We start from the raw sequence: 26,740 nt of genomic DNA on the forward strand, positions 1-26,740 counted from the left end.
ATCCTCTTTTAAGAGGATACTGCAGCTAACAAAGTCATGCACTCACGAACACGAACACAGTTTTATGTTATGCTGTTTGTTATCTCAAGGGCAGACCTGGAGGAACATATTATAAAGGACTACGTGTGCAAAGAAGGCAGCAGTCCATAGCACTTAAGAACCAGCTGCATCTGGATTTCCTACCGTTTCCTAGCTATATGTCTAGGGTGCCAAACCTCTTCAAGTCTCAGTTTCCTCGTCTGTAAAATGGGCATAATAACGATCTATCTTGAGGGCTACTATAAAGATCAAATGAAGCTGTGCATGCAAAACATTCATCACAGGGCCTAGCCCATACACAGAGAGGCTCGAAAACGTCAGCTTATTATTAAATATTAATATGCATTTAGAAGTTGTATCCCCACAAGAAGCCATAGAAAGACATAGCTTTTGCTCTTCCCTGGATCAGTTTCACTCCCCATACTTTGTCTTGGAAACTATCTCCTCTTCTGGGAGGAGGGGATCAGAAGTTCAGATGGTTAAGAACAAAGCTGAGCAACAACATTTAAGATATTTTAAGACTAGCCAATCCCGAACAGCAGCATTTTACAAGTCAGTAATTTTGATTTAGACTTGGTCGGACAGCCACTCCTCAGGCAATAACTCTAAAGCAGCATGGCTCACACTTAATGTGTAAGCAAACCATCTGGGGATCTTATTAAAATGTAGATTCTGATCCAGTGGGTCTGGGACTGAAGTTCTCAGGGGATGCTGAGGTCCAAGAACTGGCCCAAGAACCAGATCTTCATGGCAAGGTCCTAAAGCTGCACTGGCTAATTTGGTGGTCACCAGCCACATGGCCATATATACATATATTTCAATTTAATGCCCTTAAATAAAACTAAACATCCAGCTCCTTGGTTCCTCTGGCCACGTTTCAGATGTTCAATAGTCACATATGGTTAGTGGCTATCATGCTGCATAGCAAAGACTTGAAGCATTTTGATCACTGCAGAACCTACTATTGGACTGTGCTGCCCTAGGGGATATAGACTGAGGAGGGAGGATGGAACACAGAATTAGAGGATCTTTGATCACCAGATCACTCCCATCCCACCCCCACCCCAAGTGCCAGCCTACTCCAATTTCCTAAAAAGTCTCAAAAGCAAGACAAAACGATACATGCCTCTCTTTGCTAACCAGCACCAGATGTTGCTGCGTGGGCCTCCGCGAAATCTCTGATCAATAATTTACATATCACTTGGCATCAAATGACCCGGGAAGAACAGGGGGCAATGCTGACTGACACACCCCTCCTGCGGCAGCAGCTGGTTACAAAAGCTTGAGAAACAGCCTGCTGTGCACTTACTGAAACATTTATGACCCAGCTATGACGAGAGGACTCTACAGAAGTTTCCTGGAGAGGATTTTTCCAAACCAGCTCCTTTTAGACAGAATCATTTACATTACCTGAATCCGCTTGCCGCTAAATCCTCAAGAGGGAGATAAATGCCTCGGAAGATTCGAAAGAAATCTTCGAGATGCATGAGGGCAGCTCCTGCCCTCAACAAGTGCTGGGTTTATCTCCCTCCGTAGGTTTTAGTTAAGTTGGCCACAAAAGACACTTCTGTTAAGAAGCCTTTAAATGAAACACAAGAAAAACATCTACACCACAGTAACCAGTTAGTACCCTTGGTATTCTCTGGATGAGGCCGCTTCAATGTGTGGACTGAGTCTGGTTTGGGTTCTGTTTACGTCTCTAAATGAAAGACTAATGTTTGGAACAACTGGAGGTATCCCAGTTCCCCTCAGAGTAAGATTAGAATCTCAAATGTAAACCAAGTGTATGGAACTACAGCCAATGATATCACCAATCTTAGACATCAGATTGGATTTTAATGAATCCAATATTTTCAAGAACTGGGGGCAGCTCAAGGTTATTTAGAAACTCTTACCCAGAAATCATACTTTGGGATTTCGATGTTATTTCACAACTTAATTGCTACTCCCAGTTCAGACGCCTAATTATTTTTCAGTGTCCTGGGCAAAAACCCAGAGGCATCCCTGATGGTTCTTAGTTTGGCTGAAGGTGCTAGTGCAACCTTGAATTAAGTGACCTGTTTAGGATGAGGAGAAATGTTGCAACTCCTGGTATCCTAATGGGATGGACTATGCAACCATGTGCCACAATGTCAGGTGGGGGGTTAGAGAGGTTGCCGTTAAGGGCACAGGTTCTGGCCGGGCACAGTGGCTCATGCCTGTAATCCCAGCACTTTGGGAGGTTGAGTGGGGCGGATCACCTCAAGTCAGGAGTTTGAGACCAGCCTGGCCAACATGGTGCAACCCCATCTCTACGAAAAATACAAAAATTAGCCGGGTGTGATGGCGCATGCCTGGAGTCTCAGCTACTCAGGAGGCTAAGGCAGAAGAATCACTTGAAACTGGGAGGCAGAGGTTTCAGTGAGCCAAGATGATGCCACTGCACTCCAGCCTGGATGGCAGAGCGAGACTCTGCCTCAACAACTACAACAAACAAACAAAAATACAGGTTCTGGAGCCACACTGCCCCTGTTCTGCCTCATACTAGCTGATTGCCAGTGGACAAAACCTCCTTGTATCTCTGTTTTTCCATCATTAAAATGGGGTCAAGAGAACCTACTTGTCAGTCTATTGCAAGGATTTACTGAGGTAACACTGATAAAGCTCTTAACATAGTTCCCTGCACACTTATTAATGAATCATAAGTTACAACTGACTTTCTTGAGGAAAGGCAGCCAACAACAGCAGGCTAAAACATCACTGCACTGTTATTTTTGTGTTGGTTTTGTTTTGAAAGCCCTTGTTATTCCTTAACCAATTATGAACAGGCTTCCTTTGTTTCTCTTAAATAAACCTTTAAAAACAAACTTGTCCCCAAACATTAAGGTGTGCTGTTGACTGTGGCTCTGTTTTTGCTCGCCCCAAGTGTCATCCACCCTAAGTGTATGGGGAGTTGACTCTGCCACAGGAAAGCTCCCCAGTGACTGGGTGACATCTGTGGTCAAAATGTGAAAAGGGGCCTCAGCACCTAAGGGGACATTGAAGCGGCCTCGGGAGTCCAGGGGTCTCACTGGTGGCCTGCGGCCAAGGAGATGGATGCTTCCTTGCATCTCACCTGAAGGCTCATAACAGTGAGGCGGCGGGCGTCGTCGGAGGGCGCGATGACCGGCACCAGGTAGGGGCTTTCCGGGATGTGCTCATCATTGAATTTGATGGACACCTCGTAGTTACCTATGAGGACAGGAAAGTCCCATCATTTCAGAGACTCTGGACCCAGAGTGACCTCTTGCTTCTCACCAAGGGCTAAAATGCCTTCAGAGAGACCAAGCCCTCCTCAATGGCCACAGCTGATTGGTTGAGTGGGAGTTGCCTGGCTGAGGCTGGGCCGATATGATTTCCTTAGTGGGGTAAGGCCAGGGACTCTTAACCGGGGCTCACAGGGTCCCCAAATGGCCTGTACTGAATTCAGCAGATCCATGGACTTGAATGGGGAAAAAATTACGTTTTAATTTTCACCATCCTCTAACTGAAATTTACCATTTCCTTTCTTCAGAAATGTTGACAAGAAATCACAGCACATTATAAGTACATATGACTTATATCACCGTTAAAAATCATAGATTTTTATGTCATTTTACAGTTATTTTGACATATCATTTTCACTTATTACTTTGTCACTTTGATGACAGTTAATATACTGTCATCAAATCTTATGATTTAATGTATTAACGAAGATATGCATGTTTCTATGTTGCATATTTGTTCTTGTAAGATTTTGGTAACTGTACTTTAATATCAATGATTTCCTTTATAATGTGACATATTTCATGTGTTTTAAAACATTATCCCAAGAACAGTCCCCATAGGCTTCGCCAGATGGCAAGAGTCAATGACATACAAAAGGTTAAGAGCTCCTGCTAGAGGGAGCTCAGATGCCAAGGCCACTCTTCTGGGGCAGCCAGCCAGCGTAGCCATGGGTGGGCAGACAGAGGCAGGTTGATGGAAAGAATGGAGCAAGTGAATGAAAGCAAGAAGCAGAGAGGCTAATGGAGAAAGGCAAAAGGCAACCAGAACAAGCGTTCCCACCCTTAAGAGGTCTGGACATGTATCTTGCAACTGGATTTCTAGGAGGCTGTCCCATGTGCCCATACACATAGATTCCTCATTGACTTCAGCAAACTTGATGGATTTCTGTTCCTTGCAACCTAACCATATTCAAACAAGGAAAATGTCCTCTTGTGAACCCTGAATACATACCAGGCTCTTGGGCAATATAAGACACACCGCACGACCCATTTTTATGGTCATCAAATGTAATCTCGGCCTTACTGGGGCCCTCAACAGCGATGGAGAGGCCTCCAGCGCCTGCTTCCCGGGTCCAAATGCTGAACTCAGCTGAGAGCAAAGAGAAACCTGGTTAGTGACTGAGCCCCGCAGAACCCTTGCCCCTCTTCCATTCTTGTTCAAACCTGCAGCGCTAGGTTTCGTTTGTTGCTAGCCCTTTCCTCTTTCTCCAACCCCAAGCAGAACCCAAGCAAGGTCCAAGGTCCATTGTTGAAGTTTCCTAAGAATCACTAGTGATAACTAAATTCATAGGACATCTGGAGTCCTCTGAAGACATGTCTTTTTTTTTTTTTTTTTTGAGACGGAGTCCTGCTCTGCTGCCCAGGCTGGAGTGCAGTGGTGTGATCTCGGCTCACTGCAAGCTCTATCTCCTGGGTTCAAGCAATTCTCCTGCCTCAGCCTCCCGAGTAGCTGGGACTACAGGCTCATGCCGCCACGCCCAGCTAATTTCTTTTATATTTTAGTAAAGATGGGGTTTCACCATGTTGCCCAGGCTGGTCTTGAACTCCTAAGCTCAGGCAATCTGCCTGCCTCGGCCTTGCAAAGTGCTAGAATTACAGGTGTGAGCCACCGCACCCAGCCCTGAATACATCTTATCCGGCCGGGCGCAGTGGCTCATGCCTGTAATCCCAGCACTTTAGGAGGCCAAGGCAGGAGGATCACTTGAGCCCAGGAGTTCAAGACCAGCCTGAGCAAGATAGTGGGACCCCATCTCTAACAAACAAAAAAAGAGAGAAAAAAATATTAAATAAAAATTTTAAAAAATGAATACACCTTAACCAAGCCAGAAAAAGACGAGAATGTTCCGTTTTTTCCCCACAGATCTTCCCACCAGCAGCAACCATAGGAAAGGATGCTTACAGTCAGTTTTGTAGCTTTCTAGTGTGTTCCACAGAACATCAGCCCTGAAAGATGCTCTGGAAACCGTATTACTCTGCTCCCCAATTAGAGACTCAGGTGCACACTAATAAATTACAGGCTCCAAGGAGGCTCCCAGTAAGAAACCTGTTTGGCTTTATGTAAGTGAGCAAAGCTTAGTCACAAAGTGTGCCAGACTTAGTCACAGATGCCTTGTTTTAAAGAATGCCCCTTAATGCCACCTATCAGAAGTCTTCTCTTTCGAACGGGGCAAAAAAGTATGTGGGTGCCCACACTGCCTGGGCTCAACTCTATTCTTCCCAAGTGAAAATCCTGCCCGGAATGCTCACCTGGGACTCCCGCTTCTCCTCTCTCCAGGCCAGGGCCTCCTGCCCGCACCTTGTGGGCGCCTCCTTCACCAAGTGGCCCCACGGTGAACTGGAAGGGGCTGCCGGTGACGTGCTGCCCACGGTACTTGACGCTGACCGTGTGCACGCCCATCTCCTGGGGCACAAACCGGACGCAGTGCGAGTTCTTCCCCATGGGCACAATCTCTGCCTCAGTCACACGGCCAGAGGGGCTGGTGACGTGGGCCGACATATCACTGCTGTTGATTTCTGAAAGAGGGAGGGAGGTTGGGGGAGAGAAGAGGGTTAGGGCAAGGGCCTGAGACAGGACAGGACATGCAGGGCAAGCAGCCAAGAGCAAGGTGTGTGCAGCCCGGTGGACGTGGGGTGCCCAGGCTTCCTTCCCTTCAGGCTGGGTGCCTGCCCTCCTGTGGCCAGCATGGAGTGGGCAGGGCCCTTCAGGCCACCCATGCTGGGGGCACTGAGACTTTTTGCCAAAGGTGACGTGGTCATCCATCATGCACAGACGGGCTCCTTTCCACAGGTAGGTAAGGGTAGAAAACAAGAGCCGTCATCCCTTACCGTCAAGAAGCTTTGGCATTTCTTTTAGGCAACAAGACAAAGTTAGAGAAAAAGGTGAACATGTCAGTCCCAATGGCAAAGGGGAAACCATGCGTGAGCAAAGCTTTGAGCAAACCAAAGACCAGAGGCCACACTTTCAGAAAAGCAATGTCTCGGGTCACCAGTGCTAGGACGCAAGACCACATCACTCTACGTGAGCTGATCACATCATGCCAACGACTGTGCCTGCACTGCCGTGGTGAGGCCAGGTGGCCGCATGCAGGGCACGGAGCACTGCCATCACCTAGAGCCAGTATGAAACTGCACCCTCCAGCCCCACAGGATCTGGGCAGAGCAGTTCATGACTCTGACCCCTGAGGACAGAAAAGGGAAGGGAGGTTGAAAAGAGGGTCACCCATGTTATGAACTGAATGTTTGTGTCCCTCCAAAATTCAAATATTGAAACCCTTCCCCCAACAATGTGATGGGAATAAGAGGTGGGGCCTTGAGGAGGCAATTAGGATTAGATAAGGTCATGAAAGTGGAGCGACCCTGTGATGGGGTCAGTGGCCTTTTAAGAGTCTCAGACAGCTGGCTCCCTCCATTCTCCAGCATGTGAGGATACAAGGGGACGCTGTCGGTTTGCAGCCTGGAAGAGGGCCCTCACCACAATCTGGCCATGCTGGCACCTGATCTTGGACTTCCAGCCTCCACAACTGTGAGGCATACATTTCTGTTGGTTGCCACCTAGTTCATGTGATTTTGCTACAGCAGCCCAAACTGACAAAAATGTCCAGCAAAACCTGGGTTTGGAGGACATCTGAAGTTAGTGAGCTGTCCTCCATTAAGGAGGAGGGGATCTCCGAGAGGATCATTTGGGTAATGAGGGGAAAATCGAGCCTCACCCAGAGTCATCTGGTACTAAGTAACTAAAAGAATAACAAGATGGCCAAGAGCTGGAAGAGACTTTAAGAGAAAGGATAAACGTCCACACTGCAGATACTTGCTAGTTCCTCAAGAAATAAGCAGAGAACAGAAATTTTGCCAAATGAGAAATGTAAAGCAAATGAAAACACAGTACACACATCACTAGTAATCGAAGATATGAAACTGAACACTGGATGCCATATTTTTCCATCAGGTTGGCCAAAGTGAGAAGGAGAGACAGCCCCAGTGCTGGTGGGGGAGTACGGAGAAATGTGGAGGGCGGTCTGCCAAGCCATGGCAGTGTCTGAAATGCACCAGCCCAGCCCACTCCTGGGCATCCAGCCCACAGCCTGAGTACAGGGTGGCAAATGTCACAGCAGCCCTGATGATGGGCGCTGAGGCACAGAGATGAGTAACGAAGGTTGATGCATCTAGACATGAAATGGAATCTCTCTTTTTCTATCACCAACAGTTCCATTGAATGAAATGGCATTTTATCAGGGTCATGAAAGAGATGATGTGGATGTCTATTTTTTGAGGTGGGAAGATGCCCACAAAAACAGTGGATGAGTACACCGATGTGACTGGAAAGTGAGCACACGTGGCTATGAGGACAGGGCAGCCAGGGTCCAACTCTGCACCTAAGATGTGAACCAGGCTCTCTCTGGGAGGTGACACTTCCTCCCTCCACCTTGAGGCACACGAACTGTTTATGACCACAAATGATCAGTACAGCTTTTTTTTTTTTTTTTTTTTTTTTTGAGAAAGAGTCTCACTTCGTTGCCCAGGCTGGAGTGCAGTGGTGCAATTTCAGCTCACTGCAACCTCCACCTCCCAGATTCATGCAATTCTTGTGCCTCAGCCTCCTGAGTAGGTGGGATTACAGGTGCCCGCCATCACGCCCTGCTAATTTTTGTATTTTTAGAAGAGATAGGGTTTTGCCATGTTAGCCAGGCTGGTCTTGAACTCCTGACCTCAGGTGATCTGCCTGCCTCGGCCTCCCAAAGTGCTGGGATTATAGGAGTGAGCCACCGCGCCCGGCCCAGTAAAGCTCTTTTTAAGTGATCATGTCTGAACTCTACAGTAATGAGGCTTTACCACATTCCCATGTGACCCAACATTGATGTGACTACACAAGAAGAACCCGTTAACTAAAGCCAAGAAGGCGGAGTCGACAGCTCTGTGACACGTTAGGAAGGATGGGAGACGCAGTGTAGAAAGATAACCCCCTCTCCAGAGCTCGCAACACAAGCTCCATCTGATGACGATTTAGATTTCCCTTCTCTGTAGAATTTGTGCAATTCCACAGGATATGCCAACTTCTGGGCAGAGGAGCCTCAAAATTTTCACTCACAGTCACTTCTCTCTGGAAGGATTCTTTATAGAAAGAACTTGGGACACATTTCAGACAGACTGTGTGACCTGTTGACTGACTAATTGGGGCCCATGAGGAATAATTCACCACCAAAGGGCTAGATGTGGCCCAGCGAGATCTGCAGCACAGCCCTCATTCTAATTTCAGGAATGAAAGAGAAATACTAGAAGGATGCTGCTGGGCTGCCACCTCTTAAATACTTCCAGACACTGGCATCGGCAGGGCCAGTTCTTCACTGACATGATTCTATTTGACAGATAGTTAATCTAAAAATCTAAAAGCATATCTACGTTTCCCCCATGTGACACAATAAAGCTATTTTTATTTGGAAGAGGAAAAAGGTAGCGAGGTAAACATTTATTTTTCTTGGATGAGCCTCTGTGAAAATAAACATAGAAGAACATAATGAAATGAAGTGAAATGAAAAGGTCAGCACAGCCAACTTGGATACTGTGTTCTGGGCCATGCCTAAACTTGGTTCCCAAAGGCAACCACTGCCCTGAAGTCTGGAGCCAAGGCTTCCCCACCCCACTAGTCCCCGACACCCACCTGGGATTTTCAGGTTCAGGTCACAGATGCTCCCGACAGTGGCCACAGACGGGGCCCGACTGGTGCGGGTGATGCTCTCTTTGACTCTTCCCTCCCCGCTGATCTTCACGGTAAATGGGCTCCCTGCAAGACCCAAGAAGGCTCCTGTGAGCAGCCCAGAGGCCAAGGCACAACATTTACAGAAAACCCAAGCATCCCACCTGGAGGGGAACAGAATGCACATACCAGGCACGTGCTCGTCAGCGAATTTGGTGGAGACAATATAAACCCCAGGCACGGTGGGGAAGTAGGAGACTTTGCAGGTGCCATCTTCCAGGTCTTCAGTCTGGATGTCCACTTTGCTGGGGCCTTCCACCGCCAAGGATATGCCACCATAACCTGCAACACAGCAGCCCCAGGCTGTTCTGACAGCAACTCCTCAGGAAGAGGGAGCCCGATGAATGGAGAAAGGACATCCGACCCTTACGCCTCAATCTATTTCTACATAGCAGAAAGAAAGCAACGGCAGCCTCGTTTGCAGAGCCCAGAGGTGGATGAGTAGGTTAAGCGTCCTGAGAAGTCCCGTAGTGAAATAACCTGCTGAACCTGGTTTTGACCACAGAAGCCTGTCCTTAAGGATATTTACTAATATCCCATAGATGATGTGTCCCGTGCAAACTGCTGGGTAGGACCTTCTGCCCTCACGCCTCCAAGAACTGCACGTACTGCCTTGGGGGTTTATCCACAGCCAGACCTGAGATTCTGAATTTTTAAATAGCCCCTGGCTACCTCAACTAGGTCAGGAGATCTGAAGGTTTAACAGGGAGTATCTCCCAACCAGGACCAGAAATTCTCCAGCCCTCTCCCCTGGGTTAGAATTTGTCTAGAATTCACCAGTGTGGCCATCCTTCAAGAAAGCAGATGACTGGAGGCACTGCAGTGTGGCGAGCTTGGAAGAGACACAATCTAACTCAAACCATCTCAAAGAGAGAACAGAAAGAGATGCCTCATTTCCACAAAAGCTCTGCTCAGATGACCATGGTCTTGGCCAGTCAACCCAACATTCTTTGCTTGGAGAGACACTGGGAAGCTGAGAACAAGGGTGGGAGAGCAGATAAGAAAACAGGGGTTTGTGAGGTGTTGTGGCTCTGGGTTCAGATCCTAGTGCGGAGGGGGCTCTAAACCTTGCGAGCCTCAGTTTCATCATCTAAAAAACAAAGACAATCCCATTTTTGCCAATGGTCATGAGGCATAAAAGACAATGCAAGCAGAAGGACCTATAGCTTGAAGCATGCTCAGAAAGGAAAAGGAGTTGGTGGGATGAAAAGATGATGCTGCCTCAGCAAAATCAGTTGGTTCCCACAAGCTCTGGGCCTCTCCCCTGGGACCACACAGACCTGCATCCCTTGTGTCCACGATGAAGTCAGACATCTCGAAAGTCCGGCCTTCTGACAGGCCACGGCCATAGACTTTGGCTCGGCGGGCGTCACCAATCTCGGACTGGACCACCATGATGGACACGGGGCTGTTGGCCACATGGTTGCCATTTTTCTTGATGCTGACCAGGTGTTCACCCACTTCCCGGGGGATGAAGGAGATGCCTGGACCAGAACACAGATTGGGGTTTGTAAGGGGATGGCGGAGAGGAAGCAGGAGAGAGACACACTCTCAGAAATAGAAATGTGACCTTTTTCCTGACACCCAACAATCCAGACTGTCGATATCACAATGCACAAATACGCTTGGGCATTTATCGTGCGTGTGACCCAGCAGGTTTATCACATCACACTCCACTGTGCTACCCATTTCCCAAGAAAGGACTGCAAGAGTCCCCATCTCCCACCCAAGATATCCTGGCTCCAGCCAGGAAGGGTAGCCTAGCTCACCAATGTGGTTGTTGGGCAGCCTCTTCAGGAGACAGGGCTCATCTCGGCCAGATGGGGCCTTAATGCTGGCCGTCAGGCTGCTGAGGTCAGTCTCACTGATGTCGAGCAGGAAGTCAGCGGCCGAGCCCAACTTCACCTGGGAGCACCGCCTGCTGTCATCTGGGAAACATCCCCCAAAAAGGACTCCTGTTACATGTGGTTACCCCGGCTTCCCAGAGCTGCCATGCCATATGCTGTTCACGGATGAACAGGCAAGAACTAATTACACAAAGTTAAGTGAAAAAAAATGAGCCTTGAACACTGAGTAGACCCAACCAATGAAGAATGATGGGATTCATGCCTGCTTGCAGCAAAGACAAGGAGCTAGCAGGACCCAGAGACTTGAGTCCTCATGGACCACCTTTTAAAGGAATCTTTGGGCCAGGTGCCTAATCCCAACACTGTGAGAGGCTGAGGCAGGCGAATCACTTGAGGTCAGGAGTTCAAGACCAGCCTGACCAATATGGTGAAACTTCATCTCTATTAAAAATACAAAAATAAGCTGAGTGTGGTGGTGGGTGCTGTATTCCCAGCTATTCGGGAGGCTGAGGCAGGAGAATCGCTTGAACCTAGGAGGGAGAGGTTGCAGTGAACCAAGATCACGCCACTAAAACTCCAGCCTGAGTGAGACTCCGTCTCAAAAATAAAATAAAATATAGGAATTTTTGTTAGTTGAAGGCATCTCACACCTGCCTGGCATGGCTGTGGGCATTTCTAGGTAAACAATGACCACATTCCACACAGTACTACTGGCTGCTACACAGACAGGTCTAAACACGGTGGGGAAACAGGCTCTGCCTTGTGCATCTTCCTTATAACCCACTGAAAGCATAACCTGAACACAGCAAGGTGAGGAGCATGGGCTTTGGAATTTGATAACCTGGATCTGTTTACCTATATGTGAACTTGGCTACACCACTACCTTGCCAAGCCTCAGTTTTCCCATCTGTAAAAGGGACAGCAGAAAATTTACCTAGTAGTGGCGCTGAAGGGCATGTCTAAGCTCATGCGCCTCACGCACTATTGTAGTAAGTATGATTCGAATACTCCATCTGAGAGCTTTCTCTTTGCACACTAGAGTCACACTGGCACAATAAAAGTGTGCTCCAAATACTAGCTCTCGCATTTTCCTGGATTATCAGCAAGAGAAGAATTTAGCTAATCCAAAATTGCATTCCATCCCCTGCTCCTCCTCAACAAGTCTCCGTGAAACCTAAACTCAAAGAGACGTCTAGCCTGCTGCCTGTGGTCTGATAAGGAGGGCGGCAGTCAGGGGCAGCCATACTTCCCATGAGGAAGCCCCCAGAAGCCAGACAACCCTACCTGTGATCTTGGCTGTGAAGGGGCTGCCAGGGATGTGCTTGTCATTGTACTTGACCAGAATGCTGTAGTCGCCTGGCAGAGTGGGCAGGTAGGTCACTGTGCATGTCCCATCTTTGTTGTCAATGCAGCTGATTTCTGCTTTTGAGGGGCCCTCAATAGCCAAGTCCAGACCACCTACAAGTGGGAACAGGGATGCAGGGGCGTTAGGGAGAGAGTTGCCTTGTTTTAAGAGTTTCCTTTTAACAACTCATCCAGGACAGCCCTGATGCTGGGGACAACGGACTGACACACTCCACGTGAGCTGTGGGCAAAGGGACATCTGTCAGAATGAAGCAGTCCATGTGGTAAAAACATCCACTGAGAAGAAACCCCAAACATCTGAGTTCTTCACTGCAAGTAACCCTGGAGCTCTCTCTACTCTCAAGATGCATGGGATGAGAAAAGGAAGAAGCCGTGTACGTCAATTACATGTAGGAGACGGTGGGCGGTGGAGGGCAGAGGTGGATTGTCCCTGCCCATCAGGCACTGGCTGCCATCACGGAAATCCCATTAGAACCACAGATTTGGGAGTATCCATGAATACCACGGGAATGGGCACACAGCTTTATCAAAAAGAGCCACTCAGTAAGTCATGTGGTCTTGTGGATACATGTGCAAAAAGAACAAAAACATCACCAACCAAAACACACTTAAATTCCAGACAAGTCACATAAAGTATTTCATAGCATGAATCTGATTTCAATTAGAACACAAAGGACTTCAAAAATGTCTGTCTGGGTAGAAGACAAAGCAGCTCTAAAGAAGAAACAGATTTACACTAGAGAAAAGACAAGACAAATACTACCATTCGTCTCATTTTTAAAAGCCACCCTGGAACCGTGTCCACTTCACCCTCCGAATGGACAGCTGGAGGCGTATAAACACGTAAACCACACAGTACCTTCTCCTGCATCCTCCGTGACGATGGTGAAGGTGGCAGTTTTGTTGGCCACTCCATACACGAGGCCTGGACCGTATGCAGAAACGCTTCCACTGTTGGGGTAATTCACGTAGAACTGGAGTGGGCTCTCTGGGTTTACAAAGGACACAGACAAAATTGGTGCTCATTAAGGGGTGAATGAAGACCCTGGACAACCGGCATCTTGACGCTCACCTCTTTACAGGTCTGGCGCCTCCTAAGCAGAGGCATGAAGAGACAGAAAGAGATGCATATGCACCTCCCGTCCCCCGCCATCCTAGGACATCAGAGAGGGTCTACGCAGTATTATTCCTTCAATCACAACATAAGAAAAACAATCCTGGAGGCTGCTTCAGATGAGGAAGGGGGCTAAGGTAAGGTAATCCAGCCCAACCTGACAAATAAGGAAGAAACTTTTGCACTGGGTGGTGAAAGGACCCATGGCCAGAGGGAAGGTAAGTGGAAAGGGCTTTTGGAAGGCCATTTGCCCATGCCATTCAACCTGTAAGGAATCAACCCCACAGTGGTCTTCCCTGCCCACCCCGACTCCTAGCCCTATGTAAGCACTTTCATTTCTGCAGTGTTCGGGTGCACATCAGGAAAAGACCTAAGTGTTCACTACAGGGGACCGGTTAAATAAATACTGATCTACTCATGGGCCATTAAAAAGAGTAAGGAAGACCCATGTTTACTAACTTGAGAAATTATCCATAATATGATGCATTAAAAAGAAAAAAAGCAAGTTGCTATAAACTATGAACACCATTATGCTATTCCTTTAAAAACAAAATAGAATCAAATTATATGTATGTTTGTAGATACAGAGAGAAACATCTGAAAAGATACACAACTCACACCAGCAGTGGAAGTGGATGGCAGATGTGAGAAATACATTTTTTTCTCTCTCTCCATCTGCCGCTTTAGAATATTTAAATAGAAGCAGATAATACATTTTTGCTTTAAACCAATATTACATACAGACAACTAAAGCAAATGCCAATCTCAGAGAAATATTTGCAACTCCTACCACAAAGGGCTAATCTCTCCAATGTTTACATTGCTCTTAGAAACTATACGACAAAGGCCAATAACCAAATAGAAAAACATGCCGTGGATCCAAATGTTCAGTTCACAGAAAAAGAAATACAAATAGACATACGGAAAGTTGTGTGGTCTCATTCACAAGAGAAATACAAATAAAGCAACGCTGAGATTCTGTTTCTTTCCAACCATCAGACTGGAGAAGATCCAAAAATTTGATACCCTATTCTACTGGCAAATTTTGTGGAAAAGAAGGTGCTCTTCTCCATGGCTGGAGGGCGTGTGAACTGCAACAGCCTCTCTGAAGGGCAATTTGGCAAGATCTGTCAAAATCATAGATGCCTGTACTGGGGCCCTAGCATTGCCTCCTCTGGTAACTAAATCTCACAGATACATCTTTGTGAGTGTGAGGTGACTAGGGGAAAAATTGATGTGCTGCAGCAAGACTGGGGACAGCAAGGGCAGGAAGAACCAAAATGCCCTCCAATAGGGAAATGGTCAAATATGTAATGGTTCGTCCACATGAGGGAAGGCTGGGAAGACACTCTCTTGTATATCTGTATTTCCATTTGCATGGAGAGTCTTAAAAATACTCTGAAATTGGCCAAGCATGGCGGCGGCTCATGCCTGTTATCCCAACACTTTAGGAGACAAAGGTGGGAGGTCTGCTTGAGGAAAGGAGTTTGAGACCAATCTGTGCAACATAGTGAGACCCTATCTCCACAAAAAAAAATAAAAAATAAAACCCTGAAACTCTGAAATCAAACATAAAAAAATTTATGATAGTCTAGTTCAAGGAGAGGGGTAGGAAGGAAACCTTTCTCCATATCATTTTTATTTTTGAACCATGAGAATGTATTACCTATTCAAAATACTAAATTAAAAAACAAATACAACTACAAAAAGAAAGAATGAACTGGTGACACTGTGGTGGTTGGTGACCCATGAAACCTGAGCTGGCTTCCCTTGTCAAGGGCTGCTGGTCCTCTTCTTCTTCCGCCTCTGACCTGGCCCCAAGACCCCAGGCCACACAGGGCTCTGCAGGCCAGGCTGGAAAGTCCCTCACCATGCCTCCCATTTTTCTCCCAGCTTGACCTCTGGCCACACTCGGCATAGTGACAAAGATAAACAACCACAGACCCAAAGGCCTGCACTGTGACCCAAGACACTGAACTACATCATCCCTTCCAGAAATCAGCTGGACCTGCTAGGGTCCCAGACTGTTTGGTTTCACAGGGGTGCCAATGCTGCATTCCCCAGCCTGCTGCCGAGAGCTGCTCCCTGCACAGTGGCTGAGAAGCGTCTGCAGGCTGCCCAGATGCCCCTGAATGGTGGAGCCCTGCTGGGCCTGCTGAGCTCAGCTTACCAGGGATGTGGCTGCCCATGTATTTGATGTGCATCTCATGGAGCCCGACCTCAGTGGGGGCGTATCTAACAGTGACCGTGCCGTCCTTGTTGTCCACAATCTCAGGTGTGGCTGTCTTCCCAGAAGGCATGTGGACCTCTCCTATGGAGCACAGAGAGACGGGGCAATGAAGCCCACCAGCAACCTTCCCCAGAGAAGCAGAGCCCAAGGCACAGATGTATTCAAAATAAAGGTTTCCAGACCCAAGAACATTCATTGCTGTCTAAAACATTCAAGTCCCACAGTGGGAGAGACCATTTGCTCTTTTCTTTTCTTTTTTCCAGTTCCATTTGGCTTCCACAAAATATAGCAGACAACTCTTAAAGAGTTTTCTACAACTGGCAAAATCAAGCTCAGAAAGGACTTGAGAAGACCATGAAATCAGCTGGATACGTAGAGCATCAAACCAAAGAGAAGTGGGCCATTGAAAAGAGGCTGAGGGGAAAAAGGAACTCCTGTATGACAGACTCAGTGTCAAAGTCACATCTGGAAAAATCAAAGAGAAGGCAGGAAAAAGGGGCAAACAGGAACCTGACAGTCATGAGGTATCTAAACACAGCAGCTCTTAACCTAGAGAGAATCATGGGCCCGCTCAAGAAAGTAATGCAAGTTGTCAGTGAGCCACTTCTTCAGAGAAACACACACGTGGCATATTCTGTAGTTTCAGGAGCCCACGGCCCAACACCCGAGAACAAGAACTCGTGACCCTGGGTTAAGGAGCCTGGGTCTGGGGGACAGTGGACACACCTCCCCAGCACCATTCTGGGAAGCTCGTGAGAGCAAGTGAGAATGAGACGGCCTTCATGGCAAGTGCTTACCGGTGATTTCTCCTTTCCTGACAGCAAACGGAATGACCAGGTCAAAAGGCTTAAATCCCAGGCCGTTCATATCACTCACTGGGACATAGGCCTCTTCGGTCACCTAAAAACAGAAGGCAGTGGTCACTGGGTAAAGCAGACAACAGCAGGAGCTGGTGAAGCTACAGAGGGTAGAGCTGCTGGGAATTCTGCAAGCCAGTGAGGCCGGGATTTGGAAATGTGGCTGCCCATTGTGGTATGGGCTTTGTCTAAGTGGCTCCAGACTCAGGGTAGAACCTGAGGGACTGGAGAAGTCATGCTGACCAACTGTTAGCAATCACTCGGGAGTCTGTTTGTAAAATTCCCAGCAGCACCCATGGGAAAGTGGAAAAGTGAGAAACAGCAATGTCTATGAGTCCCAAGAGGCTCCATCTGGAAAGGTTTAGTTGCTTGTGGCCTGGAAAAGAAGGTGCATTTTAAGTGGCAGAGAGTAGCAGTGGGTGGCTTTCCCCCTGAACAGAAACTGAATGTGCAAGTGGCGGCTTTGAGAGGCAGCAGGAGGGCTGCAGACAGCAGTCTGTCTTTCTCTTTAAACACGGAGACAAACTGCACCGAGCGTGATCACAGACACGATGGCTGGCGATTCGTGGAGCACGGATGGTGACGCAAAGGTGATCTTATTACAGAAAAAGCAGGGATCATCGTGATGGGCTGATCAGTGAGGGGCACACCAATGACCAGGACACCCACAGGCCTTAAGCAATCCCAGAAGCAGATGGCAGATTTTCTGAAATGAAGGCTGAGTAAACACAGAAACACAAAAAGGAAAAAACCAAAATGGTACCCAGGGCCTGAATCCAGGGGGACATGCATTTACCGGTGCCTCCTCCACGGCTGTGACTTCCCCATCTGTGGCCTGGTCAGTGGCAAATGGAGATTAGTTGGGAACCATACTGGAAGGATACACTCAGTAGACTCTACCACCACAGAGCTGCTTCCCCCACTGCTCCATCTTGAACTGCAGTGAGCCACTCACTCTAGCGAAGGACACTTTCTTACTGCCCTTTTGGAAGGCAGTTGGTGTCCTCTCTTCAACTGTCAGATGCGCATACCCTGTGAGCCCACAACCCCACTTCTAGCACGCAGACCTAAGCTGGCGGGAGGCTCCATAGTTAACTGATGTGTGTAAGGACCTTGACTGATGCCATCTGTGGTTGTGCAAAACTAAAGCAACCTAATGTCCATCTGGAAGGGGTTTGGTCAAATAAATTCTGGTGAGTCTGTCCAGTGGAACATGGCAGTCAGGTCCAATGAATCAATATGTAAGGGTATCTATGGCACATTGAGGGAAGGAAGCAAGGTGCAAAAGCAGTATGTACAGTGTGACCCCAGGCATGAAAGTGAGGTGTGTGAAGTGTAAGCAGGTAAAAACTAACACAAGGCATCTCTGCAGCACAGAATCAGGAAAAAGTTCTTTTTTTACTTGATAAATATCTACTGTGGTCAATTATTTAATTTTTTTTGAGGCAGAGTTTTGCTCTGTCATCCAGGCTAGAGTGCAGTGGCGCAATCTCAGCTTACTACAGCCTCAACCTTCAGGGCTCAGGTGATCCTCCCACCTCAGCCTCCTGAGTAGTTGGGACTAGAGGCGTGCACCACCACACCAGGCTAATTATTATTATTATTTTTGGTAGAGATGGAGTCTCACTGTATTGCCCAGGCTGGTCTTAAACTCCTGGGCTCCAGCAACCCTCTCACCTTGGCCTCCCAAACTGCTGAGATTTCACGCGTGAGCCACCATGCTCAGCAGTTAATGTTTTTAAAGTTTTTTATAAATTCATTTTCAACAAATCTTAGATTTCATGCTCCTGGCTGGGCGCAGTGGCTCACGTTGGTAATCCCAGCACTTTGGGAGGCCAAGGCAGGTGGATCTCTGGAGGTCAGGAGTTACCAGCCTGGCCAACATGGTGAAACCCGTCTCTACTAAATATACAAAAAATAGCCAGGCGTGGTGGCGGGTGCCTATAATCCCAGCTACTCGGGAGGCTGAGGCAGGAGAATTGCTTGAACCCAGGAGGTGGAGGTTGCAGAGAGCTGAGATCGTACCACTGCACTCCAGCCTGGGTGACAGAGTGAGATTCTGTCTCAAAAAAAAAAAAAAAAAAAAATTTAATGCTCCTGATTCAACAGAACCAACAGCAAGGGAACCCCTCTCAACACCCTCTTCCACCATAAGAAAGAATAAAAATCAGAAGGCCTCCCCTACAGAGGAAGGCCTATGTACCCATGTTAACTGCTTTGTGTGTATCTTGGGATCTGCAGAAAGGCAAAGGCAGCTCTGTGAGCTACATTTGGAACAGCCCTATCCTCTGCCTGCACAGGTTGGAGCTATGCAGGGACGTATCAGAAGGAAGATCTTTCAATGGCTGAGCTATGGCCTTTGGTCCAGGACTTCTCAAAGGCAATGGGCAGTTAAGCTGTTTGTCCATGACTCCATGTGCTGTGTGTGAATACTGTATTTGATTAAACCACCCTGTGGGTCTCCTTGAGACATCTGCTATGACTGCAGTACTGGTCGGTGTCCTTTTTTGGCCTCAAACTTATAGAGAAAAGCAGGGAATCTACCCAACCAAAGCCAATGAACAGTCAGTCAGTCCATTCAGTCCATCTAGTTAAGGTTCTCTCCCTGGAATGAGAGAATAAAGACCCAAACCAGGTACTGTAGGTACTGTGGGTGATCGTCCCTTTCTGCCTTCAGCAGTGGTCAGGGGGCAGTGGGTAAACACAAATTATTCTTGCTTTGTGTGTATTCAGGGGCTAGAAGACACTTATTCTTACTGAGTTTGGAAGCCTCCACTTCTGCAAAAAGGGTCCTCAATTTTTTTACTCTGACTTTCTCACTTAGACCTTCCCAATATGGTCTTCTCTTACCCCCAACTCATTGCACCAGCAGGCCCATGGCCACTGCTCAGTGCTTGGCTGCTCTTCCCTCCTTCCACCTAATTCTAACCAACCAGATAAAACCCACTATGGGCTAAAAACAGATTCTGAAAACTACAACTGGTACCCTTCTCTGTGAATAAGGACATCAACTTCCCAGCTGTAAGTCTTTCTTCCTACAGGAGAAAAACACTCTTAAATGAACAATGTCAAAAGTTGACAAGTGTTTACATACTTGAGACATAAAAGAGCCTCCAGATCTCTGGCATGCTGTTTACAGATAAACAGACGTCGATGGAAGGGAATAATACTACGACAGAGTATAGACTGTTTGGAAGAAAGTCCCTGAGCTTTGGAGTTTGGAATGGAGTCTTCATGCACCTCTCCATTGCTGCACAAAATGAAATAATTAGAAGGTGCTTTGTAGGCTGTGCACAAGGCCAGGTCATTAAGGGCCTATGAACCTTGTGGTCAAGTGCGGCTGCTGACCGCAGTATCAAAGGACACCAGTGAGGATGACAGCATGGTATTTGGTGTCTGTCTAGACCAGGCATGCTTCATTTGTAAAAAAGCCAACAATGCTTGGTTGTGAGGGTTCAATGAGGTAATGTCCCCAAGGTTTCTAACCCTTTTCCTGGTTGAAGGATATTCAGAAGAAGATCTATTATGCAATCATAAAAATAAATAAACAGAGGAAGATCTATAAGTAACTCAGAATTGAAAATGAAAGACCTTGGTCATTCACTAACCCAGGTGTTTGCATAATGGTTTCCTCCTTTTATTCCAGATGTTCCTAGCTGCAAAAGACAAGGTATTTCCCCCTCATACATAAGGTGTGATTCTTTCCAAAACACAAGTGGAGGCACTTTGAGTCCTGGGATATCAGAGTCAAGTCTCCAAACAAAACAGCATCAGGAAGCTCTCTCCTCCAGCCATGGAGAATGGCCATGAAGATGGAAAAAGGAAGAGCTGGCAGGTTAAAAACCTGTCATGTTTTATGTAGAAACATTTGCATAAAGGTGTGTTTTTCTGAAGAGTTATCTTTCAAAATGCCTGGGCTTAGGCCAGGATATTGCCCAAGTCTCTTATTATGATAGATATCTTGGTGGCCAGTAAGAGTCCCTAAAAATCCTTAGAGCCAAAGGGTCTCTGAGTTTCTAGAGATTACTCTGGGACTCCACAAGGTCCTGACTGCTTAACAAACTTTTTTCCAAAGGAAAAAAAAGGTGGAAGAGGATATCCTAGTCAGGGTTCAACAAACAGCAGCTGTTACAGTTTCCACCAATAACAGCATGCTCTGGAGAAGGAATTTTCCTTACCATGACAGTGAAGGGGCTGTTAGGAATATCAACACCACCGAAGCGCACATAGATCACATATGTGCCCGGTTTGGCAGCTGTGTAGAAGATGTCATAGGTTCCATCTTCATTCTCAATGACATCGGCCTCGGCCTCAGTGCCATCTGGGGTCAGAACCGTGCAAGTCACTTTCCCCTTCCCGGCAGTCTTGGCATCAACCACAAAGCCTACTTCTTCGCTAGTTTTCACAGTGGAGGCGATTCCAGGACCTGGAGAAGAGTTCAGGGGAAGAGAATGGAAGTATGGACACACGTCCTGGAGGCCCAAGAACAAATCATACCCATCCATGCTGTCTGTGCTTGTAAATGTTAGGCCTCCAATGCTGCCATTCAGAGGGATATCCCAAAGATCCCCTGAGCAGGTGTTGCTCAAAGGGTTACTTCATTAATTACTTACTAAATAAGGAGCATCTTTAAGCTCTGAGTGTTGACTAAAGGTTAGCCTGGGTTTGCCAGCATTTAAAGGTATGGCAATGAAGGTCGACTTTCAACAGCAAACATATTGGGCATTTTCTTAAGTGCCAGGTACACATAAAGGTGGGCAAGACACAGTCCCTGCTCTCAAGATGTTAACAGGGCCAGGCACCAAGAATGACAGTTCCAACTGCAGTGGAAATGCTGAAGAGGAACTAAGTTACAGGAAAAATCACAAACTGTTCCTCAGGGAAGTGTCTGGCAGCATATCTAGGCAAAGGTTCTAAGAATTTATATCCCAGGGTTGCCGCACTGACAAAGGGCTTCCTAAAGAAAGGAAACATGGCTGAACCCTGAAGGATGGGTGCTGTTAGCTAAGGGAGACTTGCAACCTCTCCCCAATGACCAGTCTCTCTCTGATTTCTGGCGCCCCTTTACACAGGATCCATACATCAGGAAATGCAGAAAAGCATGAACTAAAAGCACATTGGCAAATATAAGCCAAGTACGTAGGAGTAATAGGGAGAGTGGCAAGAACAGTTTGTTCAGGGAGTAGTGAAAGAGAAGACTGGAGTCAATCTGTGGAAGGCCCTGAATGACAGACCCAGAGGTGTGGCCAAAAGGCAAGTATTCAGCTCAGGATTCTGCCCAAGCTGGGAGAGGAAATAGGGCCTGCAAGGCAATGGGGAAGTCCCCATCCAACGTTAACATGCCATCAATTAGTAAAGATGATCTGGTTGTCGCTGGCAGCTGCATAGACCTAGGAGGTGTTGGATTGGCCAGCATTCCAAAATTTCTCTATTTTTTGCCATGGGTGAGCCAAAAAGGGCCACGCTGAGCAATTCACAACCTTGCCGTGAAAGCTCAGATTTTCTCCATTCAAAAAAAGATGGGTTATGAGAGAAACAGAACACATCAAGGGTGGTCCTGTGTTTAGTCTTCTTATTTAAAAAGAAGTAAATTTGTCTCATTTTAGAGATGGGGATTCATGTTTTAAAATCTGCTTGAGCAGCAGCACTGAGCTGCTCAAGGGCTGTTCTTAAAAACTGAAAGGCCGGCCGGGCGCGGTGTCTCACACCTGTAATCCCAGCACTTTGGGAGGCCGAAGAGGGTGGATCACTTGAGGCCAGGAGTTCAAGACCAGCCTGGCCAATTATGGTGAAACCCTGTCTCCACTAAAAATACAAAACTTAGCTGGGCATGGTGGTGGGCACCTGTGGTCCCAGCTACTCAGGATGCTGAGGCTGCAGTGAGCTGAGATTGCGTCACTGCACTCCAGCCTGGGCAATAGAGCAAGACTCCATCTCAAAAAAAAAAAAAAAGCCTGTGACAGTCTAGTTGTGTCTTAGAAACTGAAGGAAAAAGGAGGGAAAAAAAAAAAAGAGAAAGAAACCAAAGAAACTGTGATGCTCAAATATTCATGGAGAATTCCTGAGAGGTTTACACATGCATGATGAAAAAAACCTAGATCCTTAAATGTGTTTCTCTAATGCTGACCTGAAATGCTCTTGAATGAATCCTGAGTAACTACCTACTCCTAAAGGCAGAAATGTCATGGGAGCCGCCATCAGAGTCGGGTTCTCAACACTTCAAAAGCATATAATAATAGTTCTCATGTACCTGGCACCGTGCTAAGCATTTTTCGTGCCTGACCTCATCTAATCTTTGCAGTAACCCTGTAAAACAGTCTCTATTCTTTAGAACAGCTTCTTGGATCTAAATATTCTCCAAATAAAAACAAAGAGCTTCAATCTATGTCAAACTGAAGTTCAGTGAGGTTGAGCGACGTGCCCAGATCATGTAGCCTGTAAGTCACAGAGAAGGGCTACAGCCTGGCTTTCTGATTGCAAAGCCTGTGCCCCTGACCTTGAGATGCCCTGTACTCACCCGTGGCCAGGCACTTGCTGGCATCACCCGTCTGTGTGGCTCGGATGCGATAAGGAGAAAGTGGAATGTTGTCACCCCCATAGGTGACCCCAATCATATAGCGTCCAGTCTTGTCGGGGATGTAGGTGACAGCATACGTGCCATCTTTATTGTCATGGACAATGGCTCTTTTGGGTTTTCCTTCTTGGTCCTGTGGATCATAGAGAAATGCTATTTAGGATGTTGTCAAGATGTAGAAAACATTCATGGAAAACCTTGACATATTTTCCTATTAGCGCTGCTAGTGGAAGGAGACAGAATTGATGGCTTAATACAATCTAGTTTTGTTTTGTTTTTGGGTAGGGAGAGTAGAGGGTCACTGATCCCTTTAACACCATGACAGACATGGCCAATTTTTAGTAATTTTGTTGTCAGGTGAACCAAGAGTGTCTTAGCTCGAAATCCTCTGAAATGTAGGGAGGGGAGGAGGCAGAGGCTTCTGCTCACACACCACCGCATCCAGTCTCCCTTTTCTCTTTATTAACAGGACCATAACTCTTAGCTAGGTGCACTGCTCCCAGAAGATGGGACTCCACTTCCTAGCATCCTTGCCACTAGGTAATGTGACTTGTGACCAACCCCCGACAAATGAGAAGGAAATGGAAGTCTATGACGGACTTTTGGCAGGGCTGCTTAAGAGAGCCAACTGAGCTGGGAGGACCCCTTTTTCCCCTTCTTTCTTCCTCCTTCTGGCCTGCCACGTGGATGTGATGGCCAGAGCACTGGCAGCCTTGTGGTCCAGGAGGAGACCTTAAGGACAGAAGCCACATGCTAGGTAGAGGAGCAGAGAGATGGAGCTGACTTCCTTGGTGAGCTGCAGGGCACCCAGGTGGCTTAACCTGGGCTTCATTAACAAGAGAGAATAATCTCATTTATTTCAGCCACTCTTATTTTAAGGCTTACTGTGATAGCAGCATAACTTAGTCTTAACTGATCCAAAGAGTAATTTAAAACATTTAAAAATAAAAACATAGGGGACGGGCACAGTGTCTCATGCCTGCAATCCCAGCACTTTGGGAGGTTGAGGCAGGCAGATTGCTTAAACCCAAGAGAGTTCAAGACCAGATTGGGCAACATGGTGAAACCCCATCTTTAAAAAAAATAAAAATAAAAACATAGGAATAGATGTAGTAAAAAAAAACATGAAAATTCACCAAAAAGTGGTTCTTGGAGCTACACCCTCAAATCTCTCAGGCGAGCTGCTTATGCTTCTGCACATTTACTGACTCTTTGGTGGGGAAATCTAACAAACAACTTGCATTGAGTCAGAAATCAGTTATTGAAACCCTTGTTCTTAAATCTGGCCCGGAAATTAAGTTTTAGGATTAAGGTTTGGCTCAGAAAATAACTCCAAGTTACCGTTATTTGAACAGCAAGCAGGCCTTCCCCGGCATCTCGGGCATCAATTGCAAAGTCCACAGGTAGACTGGCAGGCACACCATAGGAACTAAGGCCGGGGCCACTGGCGGTCACTTTGCTGGCGTCATATGTGGGAAGGACCTTGACCTTGAAGGGACTTGATAGACACACACAAACACCCTAGTCAGTAAAGATACATGTCAACCCAGCTGCATCTGACTTTTCTTACACATAAGAGTGGGATGGAAAAGGGGGTTTCTACAGCAGATAAGATAGTGAGTTAGTCAAGGTGGCTAAGTCCAGCAGAAATTTACAACCCTGAGGTAGTAACCATTACATGACAGACTGGTTTTGCCCTGAGTGTGTTCCAAGGCAGCGGTCCCCAACCTTTTTGACACTAGGGACTGGTTTTGTGGAAGACCAGGCGGCGTGGTGGGGGAATGCTTTCAGGATAAAATTGTTCCACCTCAGATCATCAGGCATTAGTCTCGTTAGATTCTCTTAAGGAGAGTGCAATCTAGATCCCTCTCATGTGCAGTTCACAATAGGGTTTGCACTCCTATGAGAATCTAATGCAGCCGCTGATCTGACAGGAGGCGGAGCTCAGGCGGTAATGATCGCTCACCCACCGCTGTGCGGCCCAATTCCTAACATGGCCATGCACCCACACCAGTCCACGCTCCAAGGGCTGGGGACCTCTGTTCCAAGGGGTATATATAGTTTGGGGAGGAAGAGTTCACAAATTAGTTTGGGAAACACAGGGTTAAACACATTTAGCCCACTTTCGTTATGCTAAGATCATGGTCACCAAATGGAAAGAGAATACTGGAACTTCAGTTTTAATATTTATATCTCATCTTATTCTATATTCTGTATCTATAATTATTCTATATTTAGTATGCTTCATATGGTACATGGTATATTCGTGAAGCAATATACAATTTATAAATTACATATCTCTACATAGATAGAGCTCATATGCTTATCTCTATATAAAATATGTGTTAGGGGATATGGGTGAAAGTTTTTCATCTTAAGGGGCATGATTTTTTAAAAAAAGAAAAGAAAACCCTTAGAGATTGTTCCAAGAGGTGAAGAGCTTATGTAACATTTTTTTTTTTTTGTATTAATATCAACAAGGAACAAGGTTTCTATATAAAATCTTCTGGAAATGCTTTTATCAAGCAAACTCTGAAGTAAAGACCTTTGTCCTGTCCCAATCAGAAAACTACTTGCAGGTTCACCAAAACACCAAAAAGAAGCCTCTAATAAACTAATAAATTCTTTATTTCATCAATGATTCTCTACTACTACCGCTTTTTTTTTTTTTTTTCAGAGATGTCAGCGGAGGGTCTATGTTGCCCAGGCTGGCCTCAAACTCTTGGGATCAAGTGATCCTCCCATCTCAGTCTCCCAAGTAGCTGGGATTACAGGCGAATCCCACCACACCTGGTTAGAATTTCCAGCTTCTTAATTTCAGCTCACCTTTAAACTAAAGATGTCTGAAAGGAATTGGGGGAGTGAGAGAGCAGGAGCCACAAATATCAAGGCTAGTGTGTGGTGACAAGTTGCAGGTTCTACGTAATACTTGCTGCCTCTATGGATGGGTAGATGGACTGATGGAGGAATGGATGGACTGATAGAGGAATGGATGGACTGATAGAGGAATGGATGGGTGGATGGATGGACTGATGGAGGAATGGATGAGTGGATGGATGGAATGATGGAGGAATGGATGGGTGGATGGACCGATGGAGGAATGGATGGGTGGATGGATGGACTGATGGAGGAATGGATGGGTGGATGGATGGGATGATGAAAGAATGGATGGATGGATGGATGGATGGATGGACTGATGGAGGAATGGATGCATGGATGGATGGACTGATGGAGGAATGGATGCATGGATGGATGGACTGATGGAGGAATGGATGAGTAGATGGATGGAATGATGGAGGAATGGATGGGTGGATAGACTGATGGAGGAATGGATGGGTGGATGGATGGACTGACGGAGGAATGGATGAGTAGATGGATGGAATGATGGAGGAATGGATGGGTGGATGGACTGATGGAGGAATGGATGGGTGGATGGATGGAGCTTACCTGCGAGGAATCTCTTCATCAGCATATTTAACTGAGACCATGTAAGGTCCCTCCTGAGATGGGGTATAGGTTACTGTGTGTGTGCCATCTCCATTGTCCACCACGTTCACTGGCTCCACCAGGCCTGAGGACAGATATGAGAGGTTTAAGGAGCTGCCTGGCCTCAAATTTAATCCACCCTTGGCTGAGTCCGAAATAGGATCACATCCATCCCCAAGAGCTATTGGTTTC

At 46.8% G+C, this 26,740-nt stretch overlaps 1 protein-coding gene across 3 annotated transcripts in view; it reads right to left on the reverse strand.

Annotated features, from left to right (window-relative positions):
• FLNB (filamin B) overlaps window positions 1-26,740 on the reverse strand; it is a 164,882-nt gene that overhangs the window by 12,985 nt on the left and 125,157 nt on the right. The window contains exons 26-41 of one of the 3 annotated variants that reach the window (XM_063722021.1): window positions 26,510-26,633; window positions 24,404-24,560; window positions 23,006-23,195; window positions 20,667-20,914; window positions 17,252-17,323; window positions 16,429-16,531; window positions 15,572-15,712; window positions 13,147-13,275; window positions 12,207-12,380; window positions 10,845-11,003; window positions 10,356-10,559; window positions 9,205-9,357; window positions 8,980-9,102; window positions 5,571-5,837; window positions 4,276-4,413; window positions 3,134-3,249 (exon numbers count right to left, since the gene is read on the reverse strand). In XM_063722021.1, the coding sequence (XP_063578091.1) occupies window positions 3,134-3,249; window positions 4,276-4,413; window positions 5,571-5,837; window positions 8,980-9,102; window positions 9,205-9,357; window positions 10,356-10,559; window positions 10,845-11,003; window positions 12,207-12,380; window positions 13,147-13,275; window positions 15,572-15,712; window positions 16,429-16,531; window positions 17,252-17,323; window positions 20,667-20,914; window positions 23,006-23,195; window positions 24,404-24,560; window positions 26,510-26,633 (2,498 nt within the window). The remainder of the gene's footprint in view (window positions 1-3,133; window positions 3,250-4,275; window positions 4,414-5,570; window positions 5,838-8,979; window positions 9,103-9,204; window positions 9,358-10,355; window positions 10,560-10,844; window positions 11,004-12,206; window positions 12,381-13,146; window positions 13,276-15,571; window positions 15,713-16,428; window positions 16,532-17,251; window positions 17,324-20,666; window positions 20,915-23,005; window positions 23,196-24,403; window positions 24,561-26,509; window positions 26,634-26,740) is intronic. The other 2 variants (XM_063722022.1, XM_063722023.1) reach the window with 2 other exon arrangements.

The sequence above is a fragment of the Pongo abelii genome, chromosome 2 (genome assembly GCF_028885655.2).
Source record: "Pongo abelii isolate AG06213 chromosome 2, NHGRI_mPonAbe1-v2.0_pri, whole genome shotgun sequence".
In the NCBI taxonomy this organism is placed as follows: Eukaryota; Metazoa; Chordata; class Mammalia; order Primates; family Hominidae; genus Pongo; species Pongo abelii.